Below are 20,406 nucleotides of genomic sequence, written 5' to 3'. Positions count from 1 at the left end.
AGTTAAAGAATACAAGTAGAAATTCACTTGTGTCAAGGTTATCATTAGGATTTATTGATACGAGAGAAACTCCGTATGTCAGTGCGTCAGCGGAGGAACCGATGTTACAGAAGGACACAGCCCAGGTGGTGGAACAGCATTCCAGAACCTCAGAACCACAGACACAGCTGTGCATATTTGGGATGGGAACACTGCAGGATAAGCACAACGTGTGCCCTGCCAGCAGCACAGCACAGCAATGGCAGCTCCCAGTGGTTTCCCTTTCAGTCCAGCAGCTGCAGCCATCCTCTTAGCAGAGCTGCTCTGTCATCCCCCTGCAGCACTGCCAGCACTGAGGGTGCTGCAGCACACACCAAATCTGGCCAAGGTGGGAATTACCCTCACAGCCTTTACTGGAAATAGAGGTTGGATGCTGCTTTACAAAGTGCTGAACTTCCACCTTCTCCCAGTTTACAAAACACTCCAATTGGTCCTTAAGATCTGGCTAAACAACTGCAGAGGGAGAAACAGCTGAAAACCAACCCCGGTTTGATGAGAAGCTGCTGTGTGCTGCGCAGGGAGCAGCCAAAGCAAAGGGAGCTCAGCCTAAGCATGACAGAGCTCCATCCCATGGGCTGCAGGGCACCTTCCTGCTGCCGGCACTGACCCCATGGTTCCTCCCCCTTGAGCTGTGACGCAGCGGGTTCTGCTCTCAGCCATTGGGTTTCACCACATCTAAGTTCCCTCTGCACGTGTAACAGCGTCGACTTAGAGATCTCATATTAATGGGTACTTATACAGGATTAATTGCACATCAGTCCATTGTGGCTACAAGTTCATTAGGCTAATGAATCTACATAGTGACAGTAGTACAGTATCAGCTACTTTTCAATACGAACTCCCTACCCTAACCGTAATCTGCAGGTCAGGAGATCGCAGAGACCTTCCCACGACCTTTAACATTCATTTCTTTAAGTTTTTTCTAGAAAAAAAAAATCCAGTGTGGGGAAAAAAAACACCAAAACCAACAAGGCACATCTGTAACAAAAGCAGTGCTTAACAACCACAGGAAAAAGACCAAGCTCCTGGACTGCTCCATCAGCATCCTCTGCAGGCCCAAAGGGTTGCTAATCCAGCTCTGTCAGTCCTCGGGTCCCTAAACGTTTCCTAGCTCTGCCAGCCACAGTTTCTCACTACACACATTGTCTGCAGCAAGAGCCAAAGAAACACTCGCTAACGTGCACGAGACTTCCATCTGATTGAATGGAATTGTATGAGAAGACTCAAGTCTTTACTTCTCCAATCTGTCCTTGGATCGCGGCTCTCCAGCAGCTTCCATTCCAACCAGGAGAGCTCCACGTCTCCATCGTTTATTCCCTAAGGCGGACGGGTGTCGATTGAACCCCTCACAGTATTCCCAGGTAATGATTCAGAAGAGGAGATGATTTTTCAACCAAACGAGATCCTCTGGTCCTGCGCGTGTCAGCCCATGGCCAATAGAACCAGCAGCTGCCATGGACGTCTCCATTGAAGTACAGCACAGTCAAGGGAGCAGAGCGAGGTGCCCCGACTGCCCCCATAGGGACACGCAGTCACTGTTCCCAACAGTCTGTCTCTCTTTTACTGCAGTCAAATGTTTGATTCCATTTGTTCCAGCAGGAAGTGGTAAATCATGTCAAAAGTGGGACGATCTTTTATGTCCCTGCTCCAACATTTCAGCATCAGGTCAAACACAGGGTTAGGACACAGAGGAGTCTGGGACAGATAGATCTGAAAGAAGAAACACACAGCGAGTTCAGTGTTGGTTCCTTCACAGAATGGAACCTCAACTGAGTCCAGACCGCAGGGCAGCTTCAGCCCAGGGCTTCACAAGAGAGCAGTCATGCAATGTTGGAGATCCATTCAAGGTGAATCCAGCACTGAAGGGTGGCTCTGCACAGCGCTGCCAGCTCGTGCCATGAGCAGCTCATGGAGCTGCCTGCTGCCCCAGGGAAGCACAAATGCTTCAGGAGGATCAGCTGGACACAACACACAAACCGAAACCAACGCACCACAATGAAATCCAAACACTTTCACTCACCGTAGGCAACCCATGAGGCTTTCTAAGCATCGTGACAGCTTGTTAGCAGAGAAGAAAAAACACCTTTTAGAGCTTATCTAAAGTACAGCTTGGCAGATTTACTTATTTTTGCTCTTTTGCACCATTTCAGAACAGTGACCTTTCAGAATCTTCACTAAGCCATTAGTATCTGGGAGACAGCGAATAAAACCTTGCATTGTTTTACTTCCCTTTAATCCCTTCACTTTTGGAAATGAATGCAAGTTCTGGGAGAACAAGCAAGTGTACATCCACTGTGTTGGGGCACAGCCAGCCTTGGAGGTGCTCATTTGCCATGCTCTATTTAGCATCCTCACTGATCTATCTATTGAAGCAGCAGTGGGCTGTACAGTCCTGTTAGAGGATAATGGCATAGAGAAGCCCTTCAACACTTGGAGCTCAGCATGGATGGAGATATGGGAAATATTCCAACCCCTGGGCACTCACAGTTCCTCCTTCCCCACCTCAGTGTTTTTTTGTCTTTCAGAGGAAACACAAATGGGAGAAAGATCTGACAAAAGTCGGGGAGCAGAAGAGCTTTGCAGGACAGCTCAGAAAAGCCAAGGAGGTCAGGGCATGAAAGGCAGCACAGGACACAAGTGGCTTATGGCATGGAAGGAGCACTGGACAGGCCAGGAGTGATGGGACACACTTGAGAAGATGAGTAATAGAAGCAAGAACTTCTGCAGATGAGGTGAGAGCAGCAGGAAGGCCCTGGGATATCCACGTGGCTGTGACAAGGACAAGAGGAGAAAGGAGAAGTCACATTTTGCTTTCTTACCTGCCTGCCCTGGCTCCGGAAGAACTCCCCTGTGTTCTCAATGACTTGCTCATCTGAGAGGAGGCTGTAAGGCTGCTCCTTGCACAGTATGAACATCTCCCAGAGGGTGACCCCAAAGGCCCAGACATCGCTGGCTGTGGTGAACTTGCCCTGTAAACAGAAAGTAAGCCTGGTTTGTACACAGCACTCACCTGCAAGCAGCCAAGACTGCCCAGGCTGCAGCTGTAAGGACTGATGTAAATACACATCATTAATTCATTTGGGGGCACACCGAGAACCAGAGGGAGGGAGATGGAATGGGTTTGGACAGTGCCTACCAGGAGGATGCTTTCCCAGGCCATCCAGCGGATGGGCAGCACTGCCCGGCCCTGGATGCGGTAGTAATCCCCGCTGTACAGATTCCTGCTCATGCCGAAGTCTGCAATCTTGATGGTGTAGTTGTTGCCCACCAGGCAATTCCGAGTTGCCAGATCTCTGTGCACAAAGTTCAGCGATGCTAAATACTTCATCCCAGAGGCAATCTGGGTGGCCATGTAGAGCAGGTTAGAGTAGCTGCAAGAGAAGACGACAACACACAAGAAATCAATACAGCTCCCTGCACTCAGTCCTCCCCTGCCATTTCCTACTGCTTGGCCTTGCACTGGATGCACTATGGGGACCCGTCATTTGGTTTCTGTCACACCAGTGAAACCAAACTGTCCCGCTGCAGGGCATTAACAGCCCAACCTGCCAGGCTAAACCGAGCTCCTGAGCTGTCCCTGAAATTAATGGCTGTAAGAATTTGACGTCCCTTGGACATTTAATACCAAGCTTTGATACCAAGAGTTTCAAAGAGTTTATGCTGCAAAACACCAAATTCTCAGAGTGCCAAAGAAAATTAAGCTGTACAGCCTCAAAACTTCATGTCCTAAGAAGTGCTCAGCTCAGTGTTCCAAACCATTGCTACCACATCTTAACACCAGCACGTGAAGCATTCAAGACAGCTTACATTTGATATTAGCAACTATGTCAACCAAGGCATTGTGCTGTAATTTCAATCTCCCCGTTACCAAAATGAAGACAGCACAAAAAGTCGCATGATACACAGACAGAATTTGGACCATCTGCCTGTCAGTTCTTCACACCCCAGCACTTGTGATGCTCAGCTGTTCCTCACTGCACACTCAAACACTTCAAGTAAACAAGCACCTGTCAAAACAAATCTAAAGCTGATCACAATTAATATTTCTCTGCTAAAGCTCAGGAAAAAAAGCCTTACTTCAATTTGTGCTCTGGTGGCAATGAGGAAAGCATCACCACAATCATCTGAGTCTGAAGGAATCTTAAAGGTCATCTGTTGTCATGTTATCTAGATGATGACAGCATGACTCATGACAATATACCTGACAATACACCATCTTAGTGATTTGATAAACAGCCAGCAGGGAGATGCATCTCAAACACATAAAAAGCTGTAGGGACAGCTGGACTTTGCTGTGTCAATCAGACACCCACAGGAACTGGCAGAGAGACAGGACGCACTCTTTGGCAGTGGGATTCATTTCAATATCAGTAACCAGCTCCTATGGAGACAGACATCTGAGCTAGTCACACAGGCTTCCTTCAGCATGAAGCTGTCAGGATGAGAGGGACAGAAGGAGTGGCTGAAGGATCAGCTGGAAGAAGAAAATCTTACGTGTAGGGCCAAGTAATAAAAAGCAGGGAAGAACTGAATGGTGGTGTTAAAGTCAGGTGAGAGGTGACTGAAGGGAGCTGGAATGTGTCTGCTTGGATGTAAGGCCACCTCACAGCAGATCCTGATGTGTCACAACTCCTTACAATGTCTGCTTAACATCCCCCAACAGAAGCACTGACCACTGCCAGCTGCTGGCAGCAACAGAGCTCCACACTCAGCTCTCCTCAGGTAATAACTTTTAGGCATCCAGAGAATGTACAAAACATCCTGAAAGCCTAAGAGAAATTCCTGCCTGTGTCCCAAAACTCCATCTGCAACGCAACTGGTTTGGTATTGAATGAAATGCTTGATGCAACCTCATTAATGTAAGATGGCCACCGTGACCAGAAGAGCCCACATTCAAGGACACTTCATGTGAACAGAGATCTCTGGAGGCCTCAAGAACAACATCCAACACAAAGTGGAATCAGTGACCATGGTTTGTGCTGGGCAACAGCCAGGCTGAAAGGCACAGAAGGAGCTGGTAGCTGGTAGCAATGTGCTGCTGATTCAGCCTAAGTACAGGCAGCTGCTCTCACCTGACACAGGGAATGTTGTTTGAAATTGCAAATTTGCTGTAGATCTCCCTCTGTGACAGGAACTGATTGAGGTCTCCGTTCTCCATGTATTCTGTAATCATGCACAGCGGGTCATCGTGCACACACACCCCCAGGAGCCGGATGATATTTGGGTTCTTCAGCCGCGACATAATCTTGATCTCTTTCAGGAAATCATTTCTTATAAAACAGAAAACAGAGGTTTGAATCCTAAACTATTCCTTTGTCTAAGGAAAACACAAACAGCAGGTAAGGAAATCCTTCATCAAAGACAGCTACACATCTGCACACAGTGAGTTTGAAGGACAGTTCTGGCCCAGTACGTAGCATCCACTCCTTCCCCAGGAAAGGGAATTAATACAGCATTTCAGTTCGACATTGTGTCTTCCCACCCTCAGCTCTTTGCTTGCATCCTGTTCCTTACACAGACACAAAGCACACACCAAGACCTCTCCCTCTTACAGAGGTCATCAGGGTTAACCCATGTGAAGCTGCTGCTTTCCTTCTCAGGCAGCTGGCACTGTGCATGTGCTTACCTGGCTGTTTTGTTGACATCTGATCTCAGCATCTTCACTGCTACAAGAACTGGCTGGTGAGTGAATTCTGTGGAAGGGACCCCCAGGAACTCCAGCAGGCCATCAGCTTCACAAAGGTGCACCTGCAGGGCAGACAGGAAGGGCAACTATGAGAGTGCACAAGCAGAAAACAAGAGGACAACAATCTTACACTGAGGTCTTCAGTCTGGTCACTAATGGCAGAACGACCAAGTGAATGATCTAATAAAAGCCAAGTTGTTTTGAGGACAAACAAGCCCATGGGTTGGCCCAAGATTCTGGACCTACACCACAAAGCCTATAATGTAGACATTGATTGTAGTCTAATGGGCTAAACTGGGAAGTTTACTCCACAGATGTAGACTATTGGTGCAATGTATAACTAAGTGGAGGTCACTTAGTTATATATCACTAGCAAGACTAGAGATGCTCAGGAAGGCCCCTGTGCCCAGAGCTGTCTGCTTTGTGCTGCATGTGCACACAAACACTGCAGGCTGTAGCACATTCAGTATGGATGGCTTATGCATAACACAGAACTGTCCTGCAGCCTGACCTCTGAACTGAGGAGCATCCAGAAATCACAGACAACTCTCCAAAGTCCTTTAATTCTAAGGAAAATAAAAGGGAGACATGCATGCTGTTGTGGTATGAACACATCACCTGTAAGAGCAACCAGAGGTGAATGCTCTGAGGGAAGCAGCAAATTCAAAGCTTGTTCAGATAAATAAATGAGTAACAACATGAAAATATATAACTAGGGTTATAGAGAAAAAGAAGATGGAGGAAAGGGTGGAACAAAACACCTGGAACCAAAGCAGGGAGAAGGGAAAAGACCAGAAATGCTCAGAGCTCAAAAGGAGCACAAGGAACAAAGAGTGCTTGGCAGATGACAGATGTGTGCATCATGCTGCCTCGGGCTACTGAGGCAAATTGGGGCTTGAGCAAGAAGTGACGCCAGAAAATATGTGAGGGCACCACAAAGCCTGGGCAATGTTCACCTCGGCCAGGGCCAGCATGCAGGACCCCATCAGAACCATCACCTGCTCATGTGAAAACTCTGTTTACACACAGATTGAGTCTACCTTGGCTGGAGTCAGTGACAGCTTTCAGTCACATGCCTACAGGTTGGGGACAGCCAGCACACGTTTGAGATCTCTGTGGAAGGGTGTGAAGCAGTCTGAACTCACACTGTCAGGCCTTTCCTATAGGGTCATAAGCAGGGACACAAACAGCAGGCAGGCAAAGTTTGTCTGCTATGAAAGACTCCTGTGTGGCACCAGGCTGCAGCCTTGCAGGAACAGAACAGGGCTCTCCACAGGCTATCCTAAAAAATACTGAAATAACAGCACCCTGGTCGAGAAGAAAGTGTCCCTTTCCATGGCAGGGGTTTGGTACTAGTTGATCTTTAAGGCCCTTTTCAGCCCAAACCAACAGCAAAGGCATGTATTAAGTAATACGCTGTTATATGCAGGTCTCCCAGTCCACAAGGACAAAGTCAGAGTACAGCTGAGAGCATTTGTTGTGCCAGACATCTCCTTTTTGCTAGAGAAAGCACAGAACAGAATGGCTGTACCTCTCCAAACTGTCCTTCTCCCAGCTTCTCCTTGAGTCGCAGCTGCTGCCGTGGGAATTCACCTACAGAGATGTCCTTCTTGGTAAGGGAATCCACAGTGAGGGCTGGGACCGCATACATGTTGTTGCCCGTCACGCCTTGGAGGTGGACGATATCTGTTTCAGCATAGTGAGGAACGTTGTTCTGAAAGCCTTGGTGAGGGGTGGACTTGGTCAAGTCAGGCTCAGCGTAGTCCCCACTGCACACTGGGGAGAAAGCAAAGACAGGTTAAGTCAGACTCTCACTCCTTTATGACCAGCGTGGCTGGCTTCCACTCCTGAATCCTGCAAACCTCTTGGAATCCAGCTTACCTGCATGCACATTAACCTCATACCAATGTACCAACCCACATGGAAGGCTGCTTTGTTTTAACTGGGGCTTAAACCAGAACAAACTGCACTTCTGCAAGTTCCACAACAAACACTTGTGAGTTACAAGTGAATCTGTGTTAATCAGCTCCCTGCTCCATCCAGCTGGGAGAGCAAAAATTCTTGCCCAGACACGGGAGCACAAGTCTGAAGTCATTACCTGCTTCTGATTCATCCTAAATTTGATCTGTTCCTTTTTACCTGACACAGAGAACGTTGCCTGCAACAGGAGAATTGTGCTATATTCCTCTCTGGAGATTGGGGCTTCCATTTGCTCTGTACTCTGTTATCACACTACTTTATCTCTTACAGCTTATTCGCATAAATACCATGCAATAACTCTTTATAAACAACTCCCTGTATGGTCAGTTATTACATAGAACACACGTTCTGCTTCAGATTCGCATCCTGACTCAGTCCAAATCCATCTCCTTGCACAGCATAATGCTGGACCTCAGCAAGTTGTTGCTTGAGGAACGCAGCACTGCCCTTGCATTCACTAAACAGCAGCACAGACACTGTGAGTGTACAAAAGCCTCTGGAAAATGTTCCCTCCTGTGCACAACCAAAAGCTCCCCATGGGCTGGAAGCCAGCACACCACCAACAACCTTCTGCTTTTGCCTCTGCTTTTTCTAATGGAGTCTCAAAGAGCTGCAGGAAGATGTGCTAAAGGCCTCCTGCTCCCCCAGGCAGTCTGGACAGCGTGGGAGTGCTGCAGGCAGCGACTCCACTGCCAAGGGGCTGATGAGACACGATGACTTGCTGCTGTGATTGCCAAGATCAGCTTCTAAAAAGATGACCTGGCTAACACATAAACAATCTTTAAAGAGAACAATAAAAGGCCACCACCCTTCAGTGGTGCTCCAGGGTCTGGTGCTCCATCTGCCACTCTTACATATGAAAAAACTCCTGAGCTTCAAAATATTCTAATACTGCTTTGTATCAAAGACCAATGAGACACATAAAAAATGGGAGGGAAATAATGAAAGAATAAACACCGAACTTCTGGAGCCTGATAATTCCCTTACCCGAATCCTCTGCACTCTGGGATAGCTCTGGAAGCTTGTGGAGCAGCGTAGTTGGCTGGTGATATTCCAGATCCAGTGGAAAAGCACGTTCATAGGTGGGATTTGACTGGTGGATCTGGGTCTGGTTGTTGGCGATGGTGTAGCTGTAGAAGGAGAGGCGAACCGTGGCATCCTCCTCCAGGATTCGGCGTGGGGCCTTCAGAAAAAAGAGAAAGCTGCTGAGGTGATGCTCAGTGTTTGAGTAATATACAGGCTACAAGTGCAGCAATTTCTAGTAACATCTTGGACAGGGTCTGCACCCTCCCCTGCTGAGGGACCAGGGTTTTAGCTGCTAGATGGGACAGGGGAAACCCCATGCTTTCCATGGAATTCAGAGCTCTTTAGGATTAATTATTAGATCTGAACATGTGCCTGCAAAATAACCCCACTGTATTTATTACCTTTTCCAGCCTTTTTTGAACATATTGCTTCCAAAGAATAATGATTATAATCAACAGGAGGAGAAGAATAATAGCCACAAGGCAGCCCACGAGGATGGAGGTGTTGGAGTCATCTGCCTTCTCTCCTATCCAGGTGCTCGTTACAGAAGATGTGGTTTCTGCAAACAGAGAGGAATTGAGAACAACCTGCCATCAGTAATGCACAGGCTGTTACACGCATTAGCTAACTTCCATGAGATCATGGCCCTTCCTATAGATTGGTACAGAAAAGATCTTAGGCAGCTTCCTGAGTATTAACATCAGCTGTGTTCCCATTCTGCCCTGGTCAGCCACAATTTGAAGGCTCACAGCTAATAACTGTGCAGAGGACTTCAGCAACCAAGCTCTTAGTATCAGAACAAACTCCTTTGATGGATCCGTGTACAAGCAGACAGCTTTTAGAGTTCCACCAGCAGCACACATGCATTCAGCCTACTTGCTCTGTGAGGCAGTGTAGGCCAGCTGAGGGCAGAAGACATAACTGAGGCTTGGAGGACTGTAAGCTGCAGCCCTATGTATAAAGGCAACAAGCAGGCCATACCCAGAGAGGGAGAGACCACAACAACAAGGATGTCACTGAAATCCCCCACCCCTCAAGCCCTGGGCACAACTAAGTGACAGAAGTCCTTACCCCAGGTCCCCTCAGTAACGTTGTACACCATTTCCAGGGCATCTGTAGTGCTTGTGGGTGCCGTAACCAAAATAGGATTTACACTCTCCATGTCTGTGGGAGGTGAATGAACACATCAGTCCAACAAAACCCCTTTGTCCAGCCAGCAGTCAGTGCAATCCCAAGTACAACCTCTGCCCTCCTGATGAGTCTGGGCTGAGACCCACATAACAGATCCCAGCACACCTAACATGAGATAGCAGAGCCTACCAGGCTGGACCAAGAGCCTGCCTAGTCCCATGTGTAACAGGGGAATGCAGCCAGCAGGGGCTGCTATCAACAAGATAAGCAACAAACTGCAAATGGGGCGTTCCTTCCTCATGTGCATCCATCCCCTCACAAGGGAACCTTAGAGCAGAAAGCTGGAGCCATAACCTTTGTACATCAGTGATTGCTGCTTTCTTCAAGGCTCTGCCCACTCCCTCCCAGAACCTTTCAAACCACCTCACAGTACTGACTGCTGCTGCAGTTACAATAGTTTCAGGCTGTTGTGAGTTTTTGTTTTCAATACATAAACCTCAATCTGAGAGCTTCCATGACATCTATAGACGTAGCTCAATTATGCTCAGTACAGGTAAAAATTGACCCCAGGAACAGCATGCAACTGCCTCAAAAAGAAACACCCCACACTTTAGTTTTTGGTTGCCCTGGTTGTGCAGATACCTGCATCGTTAACAGCCTGAAAAGCATCCTCTGCAGACCCAATTTTCCCACACATGCATTGCCCATCCAACTCTCTGCTACGTCCTTCCCACTGCACAGTCCCACAGTGCCCTACACTCACATTAACCCCACATCCTGCACCTCCACATCATCCCTTCTGCTCTCCACCCTCCCCAAGATATACTTGACTATAGGAATGCTCACCTGACTGAAAGGAGATCTCACTGATCATCATCCAGGTGTCAGCGAAGTAGAAGCGGCACAGCATGGCTTTACCCACGTGCTGATTGAGGGGGACGGTCACAAACCTCGCACTGGGATTTTTGTCATCCAAGACCGTCGCCACACCAACAGGTTCAGGCTCCCAGTCTGCAATCAGGCGTGGTTTGAACAGACACTCCACCTTCTGGAAGATCTTCACCCCCTTGGAAAACATGTTGTTGCAATGCACCTGGCAAGGAGAACACGGCAGGGAAGAGGAACAGTTATTGAGATAAAAACAACTTAAGCCTCAGGAATTTCTCTTCATTAAGGTGTTCTGTTTCTAACATCTTGCTGTATGAATAATCTTAACCCAGAATTAAGGATATAATAATAGCTGAATTATTGTATGAACCCTATTAACTGCGTGACCTCTGACAGATTGCAGTGAATAGCAGTGAAGCAGTGATGAGGACAACAGGCCTAGTGAGAAGGAAGGAGACAAAAGAAGGGTAGTTGAGCATAATTAAGAACAGATGAAGCTTAGACAACATTATTCAATATGGAGATACAGTCATCCATAACGAGGCAGAAAAGCCTGACATCTGCAATACACAGTTTGTGCCATATTTGGATAGGAGTTGGATATGTTCACATCTTGGACCGACACAGAGACACTCTCTATTCCAAACACCACCTACTGAAGTCCAATTTTCTAATGTGCAAGCCTAAGTAGTTTGCAATGCAGCTGCAATATTTGCTAACGTTTATTTTTAGTACTTCCTTGGATACTGGGGAAGTTCAGAAGTGTGGAATAAAGCAAAAAGGTACCAAGATGTGACACAGAGAAAAGTATTTACAGACCACCAAGCCTGCAAAAAATCAGCTCCAATCCTTTGGCTAAGAGGACTAATATGATCACAGGATTGATAAGCAAAGAGGAATTACCCAAAGCCAGGAAATTGGTACCATTATTTTATGCAGTTTGATGGAAACCCTGCATTCAGTCTGTATACCTCAGCGACAAAAGGGATCCTACACCTCACAGGGAAGGCACTGAAGTTCAGCCAACCCAGTTTACTGAAGCAGTGATTAAGAACGTGATCTAACCACAGTGTAGAAGCAGGAAAGTTTCTGAGAAGGCAAGATTCCTACTTTTGGCCAGCAAAAGCAGGCTGGGAGCCAATGGTTGCAAGTTAAAAATAGACAAAACAAAACCAGGGTATGTAACCACCAAAACAATTTACTGAAGGATGTGGTGGGTTCTCCTTCATTTGAAATCCGTACAAGGAAAGCCACTGACCCTTTTTAGAAGATTCTATTTACTACAGAATTAAAAAGTTCAGGTCATCCTCCTCTGTGTAATTTCCCAGAGCACAAGCATAGAGTGAGGCATCCAGAGAAGTTTTGCATCAAAAATGGAAACAAAAACATGTTCCTTCCCTTCAAGGGTCACACAGGCCTGAGACACCGAGCAGCCTGCATCCTAAATCCATCTTAATTGCCCACAGTGGCTGCCTACACGCTGCTCAAGGTGTTATTTCCCTCATCATTTAAGGCAAATACCAACAGCATCCAAGATCCAGAGAGGCACACGCTGCCCTGCATCAGCAAACCTGGGACAATGTCCACTCACATCTCCTTCCACTGACTTCTGCTGTCAGACACATTACATCCTCCAGCTTTGGAGACAGAGCCCAAACCACTGAACGGCTTGAGCTGAAGGGACCTCAAGGATCATTAAGTTCCAATCCCTGATGGAGGAGCCTGGGAGCAGGCAGACCAAAGCCCACCCCAAGGCTGCTGGAAGAGGACAACACCCAATACCTTCATGGAGGTGAAGTTCCGCGGTCGGTCAAACTGAAATTCCATTTCAACAAAGCCTGTGCTGAAGCTCTCGTTCTTCCAGCCCACGTAGTCATAGCCCGGCCACACGCGGTACTGGTGGCTCTGTGTGAAGTCATCCAGCCCCAGCACACCATCCGTCAGCTGGCCCAGACCACCATACAAGTGCCTGGCCAGGAAGAAGCAGAGTTACACAGATCAGCACCCAGATATGAAAGCACTCAGACTCGGGTCCTTCGGCTGGCACTGGGAAAACAATCCTCTGTTCTTAATGCATTGTGGACAAAAACCTCGTTTCCTACAATTGGGCAACATCCCATTTATTCTGTTCAAGTTGGGATTTTAAAGCCCTTCCCTGCCTTGGAGGAGGCAGAAGTTTTTGCACTGACACCAAACACTGACAGCAAAGCTAAGGCTTTGAGGGCAGGCCTAGCATTTGGGTGCTATGTACTTAATTGTATGCCCAGTTTACCCTGGAAATGTCCTGGAACAGTTTGAAATGCAGCCTGCATAAGCATCAGAGGCAGCTGAAGAGGGGAAGGATCTTCATCTGCTCAGTGATGAAGGTGGTAAGAATGATGACGAGGTAAGTAAGAAAAAAAGAAATAATTTGCAGAATGACTGAGAGAAAACAGGATGACTTCTCCCACCTGCGCTCCTGGTAGCCATCATAGGTCGAGTCATTCAGATAAACGATGGGAAAGCCAGGAGCCGCTATTGTCCCTCCTTCGGGGATGCTATAGGATGCCAAGCCATCTAAAAAAGAAGGCCATATACCTCAGGAACACAGCAGCTGCCTTCTGTTATCCCTGCCATTATATCCATGGTGTGGACCAACAGAAGCAGTCCTGTTGGTCTGGAATTCCCTCTGCATATACAGGGACACAGGTGAGTCCCAGTCAGTGTGATGTGAGGACTACTTCACATGAGGGGCAATAGCTACTTACCGTACCAGACACAGCCATAGAGCTCCACCCTCATGCAGACAGTCATGGGCAGCTCTGTCACAGGAATGACCCGGACAAAGCGAGCAATGATGGGAGGCCGGAGATCTTTCAAGACCACATCATACGTATCAATGTTGCCTTGTATTACCTGCAAAAGAGGAGTCCTATCAGTAACTTCTCACTGTAGTGCAATCCACGTGTACAGTGGTGTAGCTGCATCCCATCAGTGCAAGACCGGGGCGTTTTCCCACACAATATAGTTGGCTGCTGCTTCCCTCCTCCTGCCTTCAATACTGATACAACAGTGCTAAAGGAGAGCATCATCCTTAGCTGGTGTCAGGGAAGGGGACAGCACTTTAACCCTCTTGTACTTTGCTTGCTCCACAACTCAGTGCCCACACTCACCTTCCTGCCCTGACGATCCTTCCAGGAGATCCAGCGCTCCCCATTACGGCTGTAGTCAATTCGATAAGCACGGGCAAATTCTTTGCCTGTGGCACGGGCATGTCGTCCCTGAGTCCCAATCAACGTGATGAAAAAGAGCTTATGCAGGTCAATTTGGAGGAACTGTACATCTTCTGGTTGCAGCAAACCAGCTGGGCACCAGGCTCCATCACCCTCTTCCCTTTGTAACCTGGGGAAAAAGCAAATTAAAAGCCTTCACTTTCAAGGACCCATCCTCCTCAGTAGCTTAAGAGACACCTTCAAACTGAGAATTGAGTGAAAGAAGGGTATAAAAAACCTCTCTCTTTTGGGCAACTGAAGCCAGGTTTTTCCTGCTCAGTGCAGCCCCCTTTGCTTTAGATACCTCTCTGTAACCATTAAAAGTCATTTCTATCCCAGAAGCAATAATATAATGGAAAGGACCCATCAGCAGGTGGAGCCACTAAAGGCAGCAATGCCCTTCCTCGACTTCTGAGTCCTTCCTAATACCTTTAGGGATGTTTGACATCATAAGACAGAATTCTAAGGAAAGTCAGATCTGTAAATATTCTGAAAATATCAGCTTTGAGGTAAAAGAAACAACAAAAATGAAAAGCCAAGCTCATGAGAAACATGTTTGTAGTGCTTGACCTTGAGAGAAAACCCTCAAACTGCTTTCTCACACCTCAACTCAATGTTTTCCAGGTTTTTGGGTCCAAGTGGACACAGCCCATTTGTTCAACATGATGTTGTTGAAGAGTCCATCCTCATAAGTGATTTCCTACAATTTAGTTTCAAACACTCTGCAAGAGCCCCCAGTGTGCTGTCCTTTTAAGGTCCAAATCCATTGGAAGACCAGTGTTGGAAGTGACCTCTGCAGGTCCAGTCCAATCTCCTGCTCACTGCAGGGCTCAGTCCAACACTATTTTGTGCTGCTTGAAGCCTTTAACAGACAAATCCTGACCTGCTCCAAACACAGACATGGCCGCCTCCCTGCGTTCGTGTCTGACATCTCACCGCTTCACAGGGAAAATCCTGAACACTGAGTCACAGTTTCACGTGTTGCAAGAACGAGTTTCTTTAACAGTGAAGCTAAACAAAAATATTTTCCTCAATCACACATTGGACACCTTGAAAAGAAAATCAAAATCATGCATTTTGCCATGCGTTAACCTACCGAGCATACTGGGGTCCTGTGGAATCATACCACTGGCTGGAAGCAGTGATGTCTTCATCCCGTATCGTGCCTTCATGCATTCCCAAAGGGTAACGGCATGTAGCTGAAAACAGGAACCAAGGCAAGCAAAAATCAATACCAACTCTACTGAGATCAATAGACAAGTTTAATTAAAAGGCTGCCACACCTGGGGAATAAACATGGTAATGATAAAATCAGGAACACAAATGAAAAGGATGAAATGCTTGGTAATTGTATTAAACTAAAACTGTAAGGAATGAAATACACTCAGTATCATTCAGAAGAGTCCTGGCAAGACAAAAGCTTTACAAAGCAGAACAAGAAACCCAAAATCATATTAGTATTACTGATTGCATGGACCTATTCTACAATAAAATGTATAGCAACTGGCCTCATATCTTGACTCTTACCTGTCCCATCAATAGACCAGTGCAACTTGACCTATTACTGGAAAGTTATTACACTACTGACTTGGGGGGAGTATTTAAAGAGATCCCAAAAAGGCAGAATTATCACCTGAAAGCAGAAAGTGCTTTTGTGATTCTGCAGTGGGAGTCCTGTCCGGTCACATTCCTGCTAGAGGTTAACAGCAATCCCTGCAACAATGCCACACATTGAGCAAATGGAAACCAGAGCAGCCCTGGCATTGAGGAATCAGAGGCACTCTGAACACAGCCGTGATTCACAGCAGCAGAAAGCTCGCACCAAAAAGCAAATCCTTTTGTTCAAAGAACCCACCTGGGCTCAGTCACCCAGCCAGGACCCCTGCTCAGACTTCCCCATTTCCTCATTGTGCACCCCAGGACACACATCCCTGCCATGTAGTTTGAAGGGTCTATCACAGTGAGGTCATACATCTGATGCTGGGCCCTTTGGTACAGGGGGAACCTGCACTGCTTACAGGCAATACCGCAGCCAGGCTATAGAGGTGCTTCAGACTGCTCCTGGAGCAGCTCAGACCAAGACATGGGTGTTACAGCCAAGGAGCATCAGCTGGGCTGATGTGTCTGGATAGAAACAGGGCACAGCCCTTGATACAGAGGCAGCTGATCAGCTATGGGAGCTAAGAAAGCAAAGTTTCTTCAGGAAGCCAAACTCAGAAGTCCTAACAAAGGTAAATGTTCACTTCTCCTTGGGTGAAATTCCTGCCGGATGGTGGTACTACAGGCTCATGCTCAGAGCCCACCCTCCAGCCAAGGTCTTGTGCTGAGGACAGCTTTTCCTACATGTAATTTATGTACTTACCACCACCTAAAGCAATTTGCATGTGATTGTTAAATGTAGTGGAAGTGCAGGGAAAATGATCAGAACCAGCTGGCAACCCTTGTTCGAAGCTGGGCACTGGGAACAGGCGTATAGATACCTGCTGAGCTCCCCCACAGGCCTCACTTCACATCTGTGTGGCTGCAGCACAACCTCAAACTGCTGCAAACATCTCTAAGGGACAGCAGGGCCAGAGCCAAACACAGTCACAGGGCTTCAAACACAGCCAGACACAACAAGCCCCTCCAGGGCAGCACTGTTGGCTCACCACACCTTGGGCCAATCTGGACACAGATTAGACTAATTTATTTCAGACTGTCTCCAGCAGCAGCCACCTTATTACAGTGATTTTCGCAATATACTGCAGATCATTATCTGATTAATCACTCAGACTTGTAACTTGCTCAGTACTGCAGGACAAGAGGTCATTCCCTCCACAGGGACTCATAGGCTTGTACTCCTGCCTACAGCTCAGCTCTGTGCCAGGTATGGTTTCTAAATGTTCCCTTCCACATCTCTCTTCAGAATCTCCTTTGCTGGCTGCAGAACTGCTGTTCATGCTTTGTTAGCTGGTAATTGGCTTTCCACAGTGAGCAAAGCATCTCTGAGCCAGCCTAGAACCAGGTTTGTTCTGCAGGTTGCACAGCCAAAGCGATGAAGAGAGAAGCAGAACTGCACACAGGTCTGCTGAAAGTGCTGGAAGGAATAAATCCACATGCCTGAGCCCTCCTGGAACTGTCAGACATTGCACACCAGCACAAAGTACACCATCCACTTCAGCCTAGAAGCAGGCAATCACAGACTGCATTAGCAATTATGTTTATGCCCATTCATTACATTTACGTGTTTACCACGAAAGGCAAAAAAAAGGCTGAGAATGAAGACAGGGGAAGTGGGAAACTGGAGCCCAGACCGGCAGCTCCCTACCAGGGTTGACTTCGGAGCCGGATGGCGCAGGCAGGGAGGCCAGCAGCAGAATGCAGAAGATCATGGTAGCAGTCAGAGCCGCTGAGCAGGCTCAGATGAGCACGAGTCCTTCACAGGCACCAGCTGCGATCTACATTTCTGAAACATAAAGCAAAGAGAAGATGAGAGTCCTCCAAAGGCAGGACGGCCATGCTGCTGCGTTAGCATGCTGTACTGCCATTGCCTTGTGATGGGTTGGGCAGTTCGTGCCTTCAGAAGTGCCCTGACCTCAGCCCTTCAGCAGTGCTGAATCCAGATACACACTTCCACCCACACCAACTGCTTACCCCCAATACCCAAAACTTGTCACACAGTCTGGAGGTAAATGTCCAAACCAGGGTGAAAATAATCTCTCCCTTCGTGTCCGCATTGCTGCCAACAGAGCATGTGCACTCACACATGCAAGTACACTTAATTTCCTGTTTGGAAATGAGGAAAATAGCAAAGGGCTTAAACTCTGGCAATTTCAGTGGAAAGCCACAGCATGACCCCGTGTTCCTTAAAGCCTTATCAGTGAGGTTACATTGATTCTTTGTGTCCACATTCATTACAAGCTGCCTCCAGAGGCTCCCATCCTGCGGGACTGCTTTAGAGAAGGCAGGTTAGAGGGGCTGTCTTGTACTTAAACGTTAGAACAGAAGAAAACAGAACAAAGCAATAAATTAAAAGTTATCCCAGCCAAGAAATATTTGCTGAAGAATCCCCAGAATGGTATTAAAAAAGCAAAAATTCAATGTTAGGATTTGTTAAGGAAAGGAAGAGACCATCACCATGCCAGTGCGCACACACGTTTAGGAATGGCAGAGCATCAGATGCCATTAGCTCAGAGATTATTAACAAAAGACTGTTTTTCCCACCCCACATAACTGAGCTGCACAAATCACAGCCTAAAGTTGTCATGGATACCAAAACAATTGGCTTTATTCACAACAAAGATGCACCACTGGTTCCTAAATCTGAAGGTAAAACCTTTGGCTTGAGAAATCCCCCAGCTGCACATTGCTAGACGCCCAGGAGCTAAATCAGGGTTAGAATCACTGAGGCTTGCCCTGTTTTTTATTCTCCTTCCTAAGGATTTGCTACTGGCCATTGTCCTTGCTGGATTCACTCCATCAGAGACAATGGCTCTGAGCCTGAAAATCGACCTAGGAGCCTTCCTGGGAAAGCCAAATGTAGTGCAGGAGGGGGAATTAATGCTGGGGGCTGTGTCCAGCAACGTGACCATACATACAAGCAAGAGGCAAAAGCCTCACAACTGCAAGGGCACTGCCTGAGATGGAGACACAGCAGGGAACTGCTTGGAGGAGCGTGGGGTGCCCTGTGGGTACAGCCTGGGCTGGGGATGCTCTTTCCCTCGTATGCATCCTCACACAGTAACAGAGCTGCCAGGTCCTGAGGGGGTCCTGGCAGGAGAACAGCAACTTGGAGACGTCTCCCAGGTGGCCTCTCAGCTGGAGGTTTAACAGCTGCCAACCGTACAGGAGTCCTCAGCTGGCAGAGGACAAGCACACAGATGCTCCACATCCTCATCACCCCCTTCAGAACACGAGGACAGCCTGGCAAGCAGGAAAGGATGAGACATCTGCAGAGACACAGGGCAGCTCCCACCACAACACTCTGCAAAGGTCCTCTGTAAGTCAACCAGGGTTAACAGCCAAAGAGCACTGAAACAAATATCTACTGCTAGGTGAGGACAAGAGCCCCCCTGCTGAGGCAAAGGAAAACCAAAAAGGAATCAGAGCAATCCCAAATGTGATTTTAAGCATCCAAACGCCTTGGCATTTGACAGGCACTGAGAAGTACTAAGTCCTAGAATAAGGACTTTGCCTTTTTACAAGAGTTGTGCTGAGGTTGTCACCCTCTCAAGTCACTACAATGGCCACTATTATCCCTGCAGTATAATATATGTGACATGCAACACATACAGCAGCACCCAAAATTACCCATTCTGACCAAGCACACTTAGCTCCTGGTCCTGGCCCACCACCGTGCAGGCAGCATCACTCCTCATCTTCTCCAGCCCTTCTGCAGCTGTTGGTGCCTTGAGCAAGACACCAGGATGTTTTTCCACTCATCTCGTAATTTAGAGCCTTGGCTCCACTCAGGAGCTCTTCATCCTGGGAACTGCTGCTTGAACAACTACCGATGTTGATTTCTGCTGAGGCTAAATCTCAGCTGGTAGTAGACCTGATTTCCAAACTGCACGCTTCCATGTGCTAAAGCACACTGAAATACACTACAAAATACAAGCCTCTGTGCACACTGCTTGGAAATCACCTTCCTAATGACTTTTTATCTGGGTTGACAACTCACTTTTCCTCACAGCTCTTCCAGCTGCACTGTAGTCCCTGGGTTTATGGTGCCTCTCTTGACCCACGCATGTACACAGAGTACCAACATCACAGCACAAGCCCCTGACCAGCACAAACAGGATTAGCAACATCCTCACAGAGGCAAGAAAGTGTTAAACTCTTGTCCTCGGACTGAATGGATCAAGTTGCTAATTGCTAACAGCTGGCTGCAGGAGAATAAAACCCTGTTACAATCATTGTGAGAGTGGAAAAAAAAAATCTAGTTGCTGAAAAAGTCGCTGAGAAATGCAATGGAGGGCAGCTTCCTTCCCAACACAGCCAGCAGACAGTGTGTCTAAACACCCAGTCCAGCTCTACAATAACACTGCTCACCATGCCCAGCTCCCCGCATGCCCTGCAAGCACAGCGAGCGCAGGAGGGAGCTGTTCTGTAGTGATCTGCATGAAGAAGGTGGGACTTGGAGCTCCTCCAGGAGCTATTCTCCCTCCAGAGATCCATTACGGAGGTCTGGCATGTTTGCAAGCCTCTCTAGATCCCGACTGAAACTGCCATTTGTTTTAACTGGTTCCTTTGCAGATCATTACCTTGGAATGGGACCTTTGGGTTTGTTGCAGGAATCCCATTAAAGATGCCCAGCACTGTGCCAAGATACTTCATGGTCATGACCAAGGCTCATGGGTGTGGGAGAAATGCAGGCTGTATAACAGGAGGATCTATCCAGAATTGAAATATCCCCAGAGGGGGTTC

General features: G+C 47.5%; 1 protein-coding gene across 5 annotated transcripts in view; it reads right to left on the bottom strand.

Moving 5' to 3' along the window:
* Positions 1 to 32: 32 nt before the first annotated feature.
* The window catches only part of LOC107321607 (discoidin domain-containing receptor 2-like), a 33,786-nt gene continuing 13,412 nt past the window's right edge, over positions 33 to 20,406 (bottom strand). For 3 of the 5 annotated variants that reach the window (XM_015878661.2, XM_015878662.2, XM_015878660.2), the window contains 16 exons: positions 17,309 to 17,446; positions 15,098 to 15,200; positions 13,903 to 14,131; positions 13,498 to 13,645; positions 13,201 to 13,306; positions 12,533 to 12,719; positions 10,709 to 10,955; positions 9,803 to 9,895; positions 9,133 to 9,290; positions 8,693 to 8,888; positions 7,257 to 7,501; positions 5,666 to 5,787; positions 5,112 to 5,309; positions 3,176 to 3,410; positions 2,859 to 3,008; positions 1,609 to 1,749 (listed from right to left, as the gene is read on the bottom strand). In XM_015878661.2, the coding sequence (XP_015734147.1) occupies positions 1,609 to 1,749; positions 2,859 to 3,008; positions 3,176 to 3,410; positions 5,112 to 5,309; positions 5,666 to 5,787; positions 7,257 to 7,501; positions 8,693 to 8,888; positions 9,133 to 9,290; positions 9,803 to 9,895; positions 10,709 to 10,955; positions 12,533 to 12,719; positions 13,201 to 13,306; positions 13,498 to 13,645; positions 13,903 to 14,131; positions 15,098 to 15,200; positions 17,309 to 17,372 (2,622 nt within the window). In that variant the 5' untranslated portion in view covers positions 17,373 to 17,446. Of the gene's footprint in view, positions 1,750 to 2,059; positions 2,098 to 2,858; positions 3,009 to 3,175; positions 3,411 to 5,111; positions 5,310 to 5,665; positions 5,788 to 7,256; positions 7,502 to 8,692; positions 8,889 to 9,132; positions 9,291 to 9,802; positions 9,896 to 10,708; positions 10,956 to 12,532; positions 12,720 to 13,200; positions 13,307 to 13,497; positions 13,646 to 13,902; positions 14,132 to 15,097; positions 15,201 to 17,308; positions 17,447 to 20,406 lie in introns of all 5 variants that reach the window. The other 2 variants (XM_015878664.2, XM_015878659.2) reach the window with 2 other exon arrangements.

Source organism: Coturnix japonica, chromosome 17 (assembly GCF_001577835.2).
Source record: "Coturnix japonica isolate 7356 chromosome 17, Coturnix japonica 2.1, whole genome shotgun sequence".
Lineage (NCBI taxonomy): Eukaryota > Metazoa > Chordata > Aves > Galliformes > Phasianidae > Coturnix > Coturnix japonica.
The sequence above is the reverse complement of the archived record's forward strand: the minus strand, read 5'-3'. Positions and strand labels throughout refer to the sequence as shown.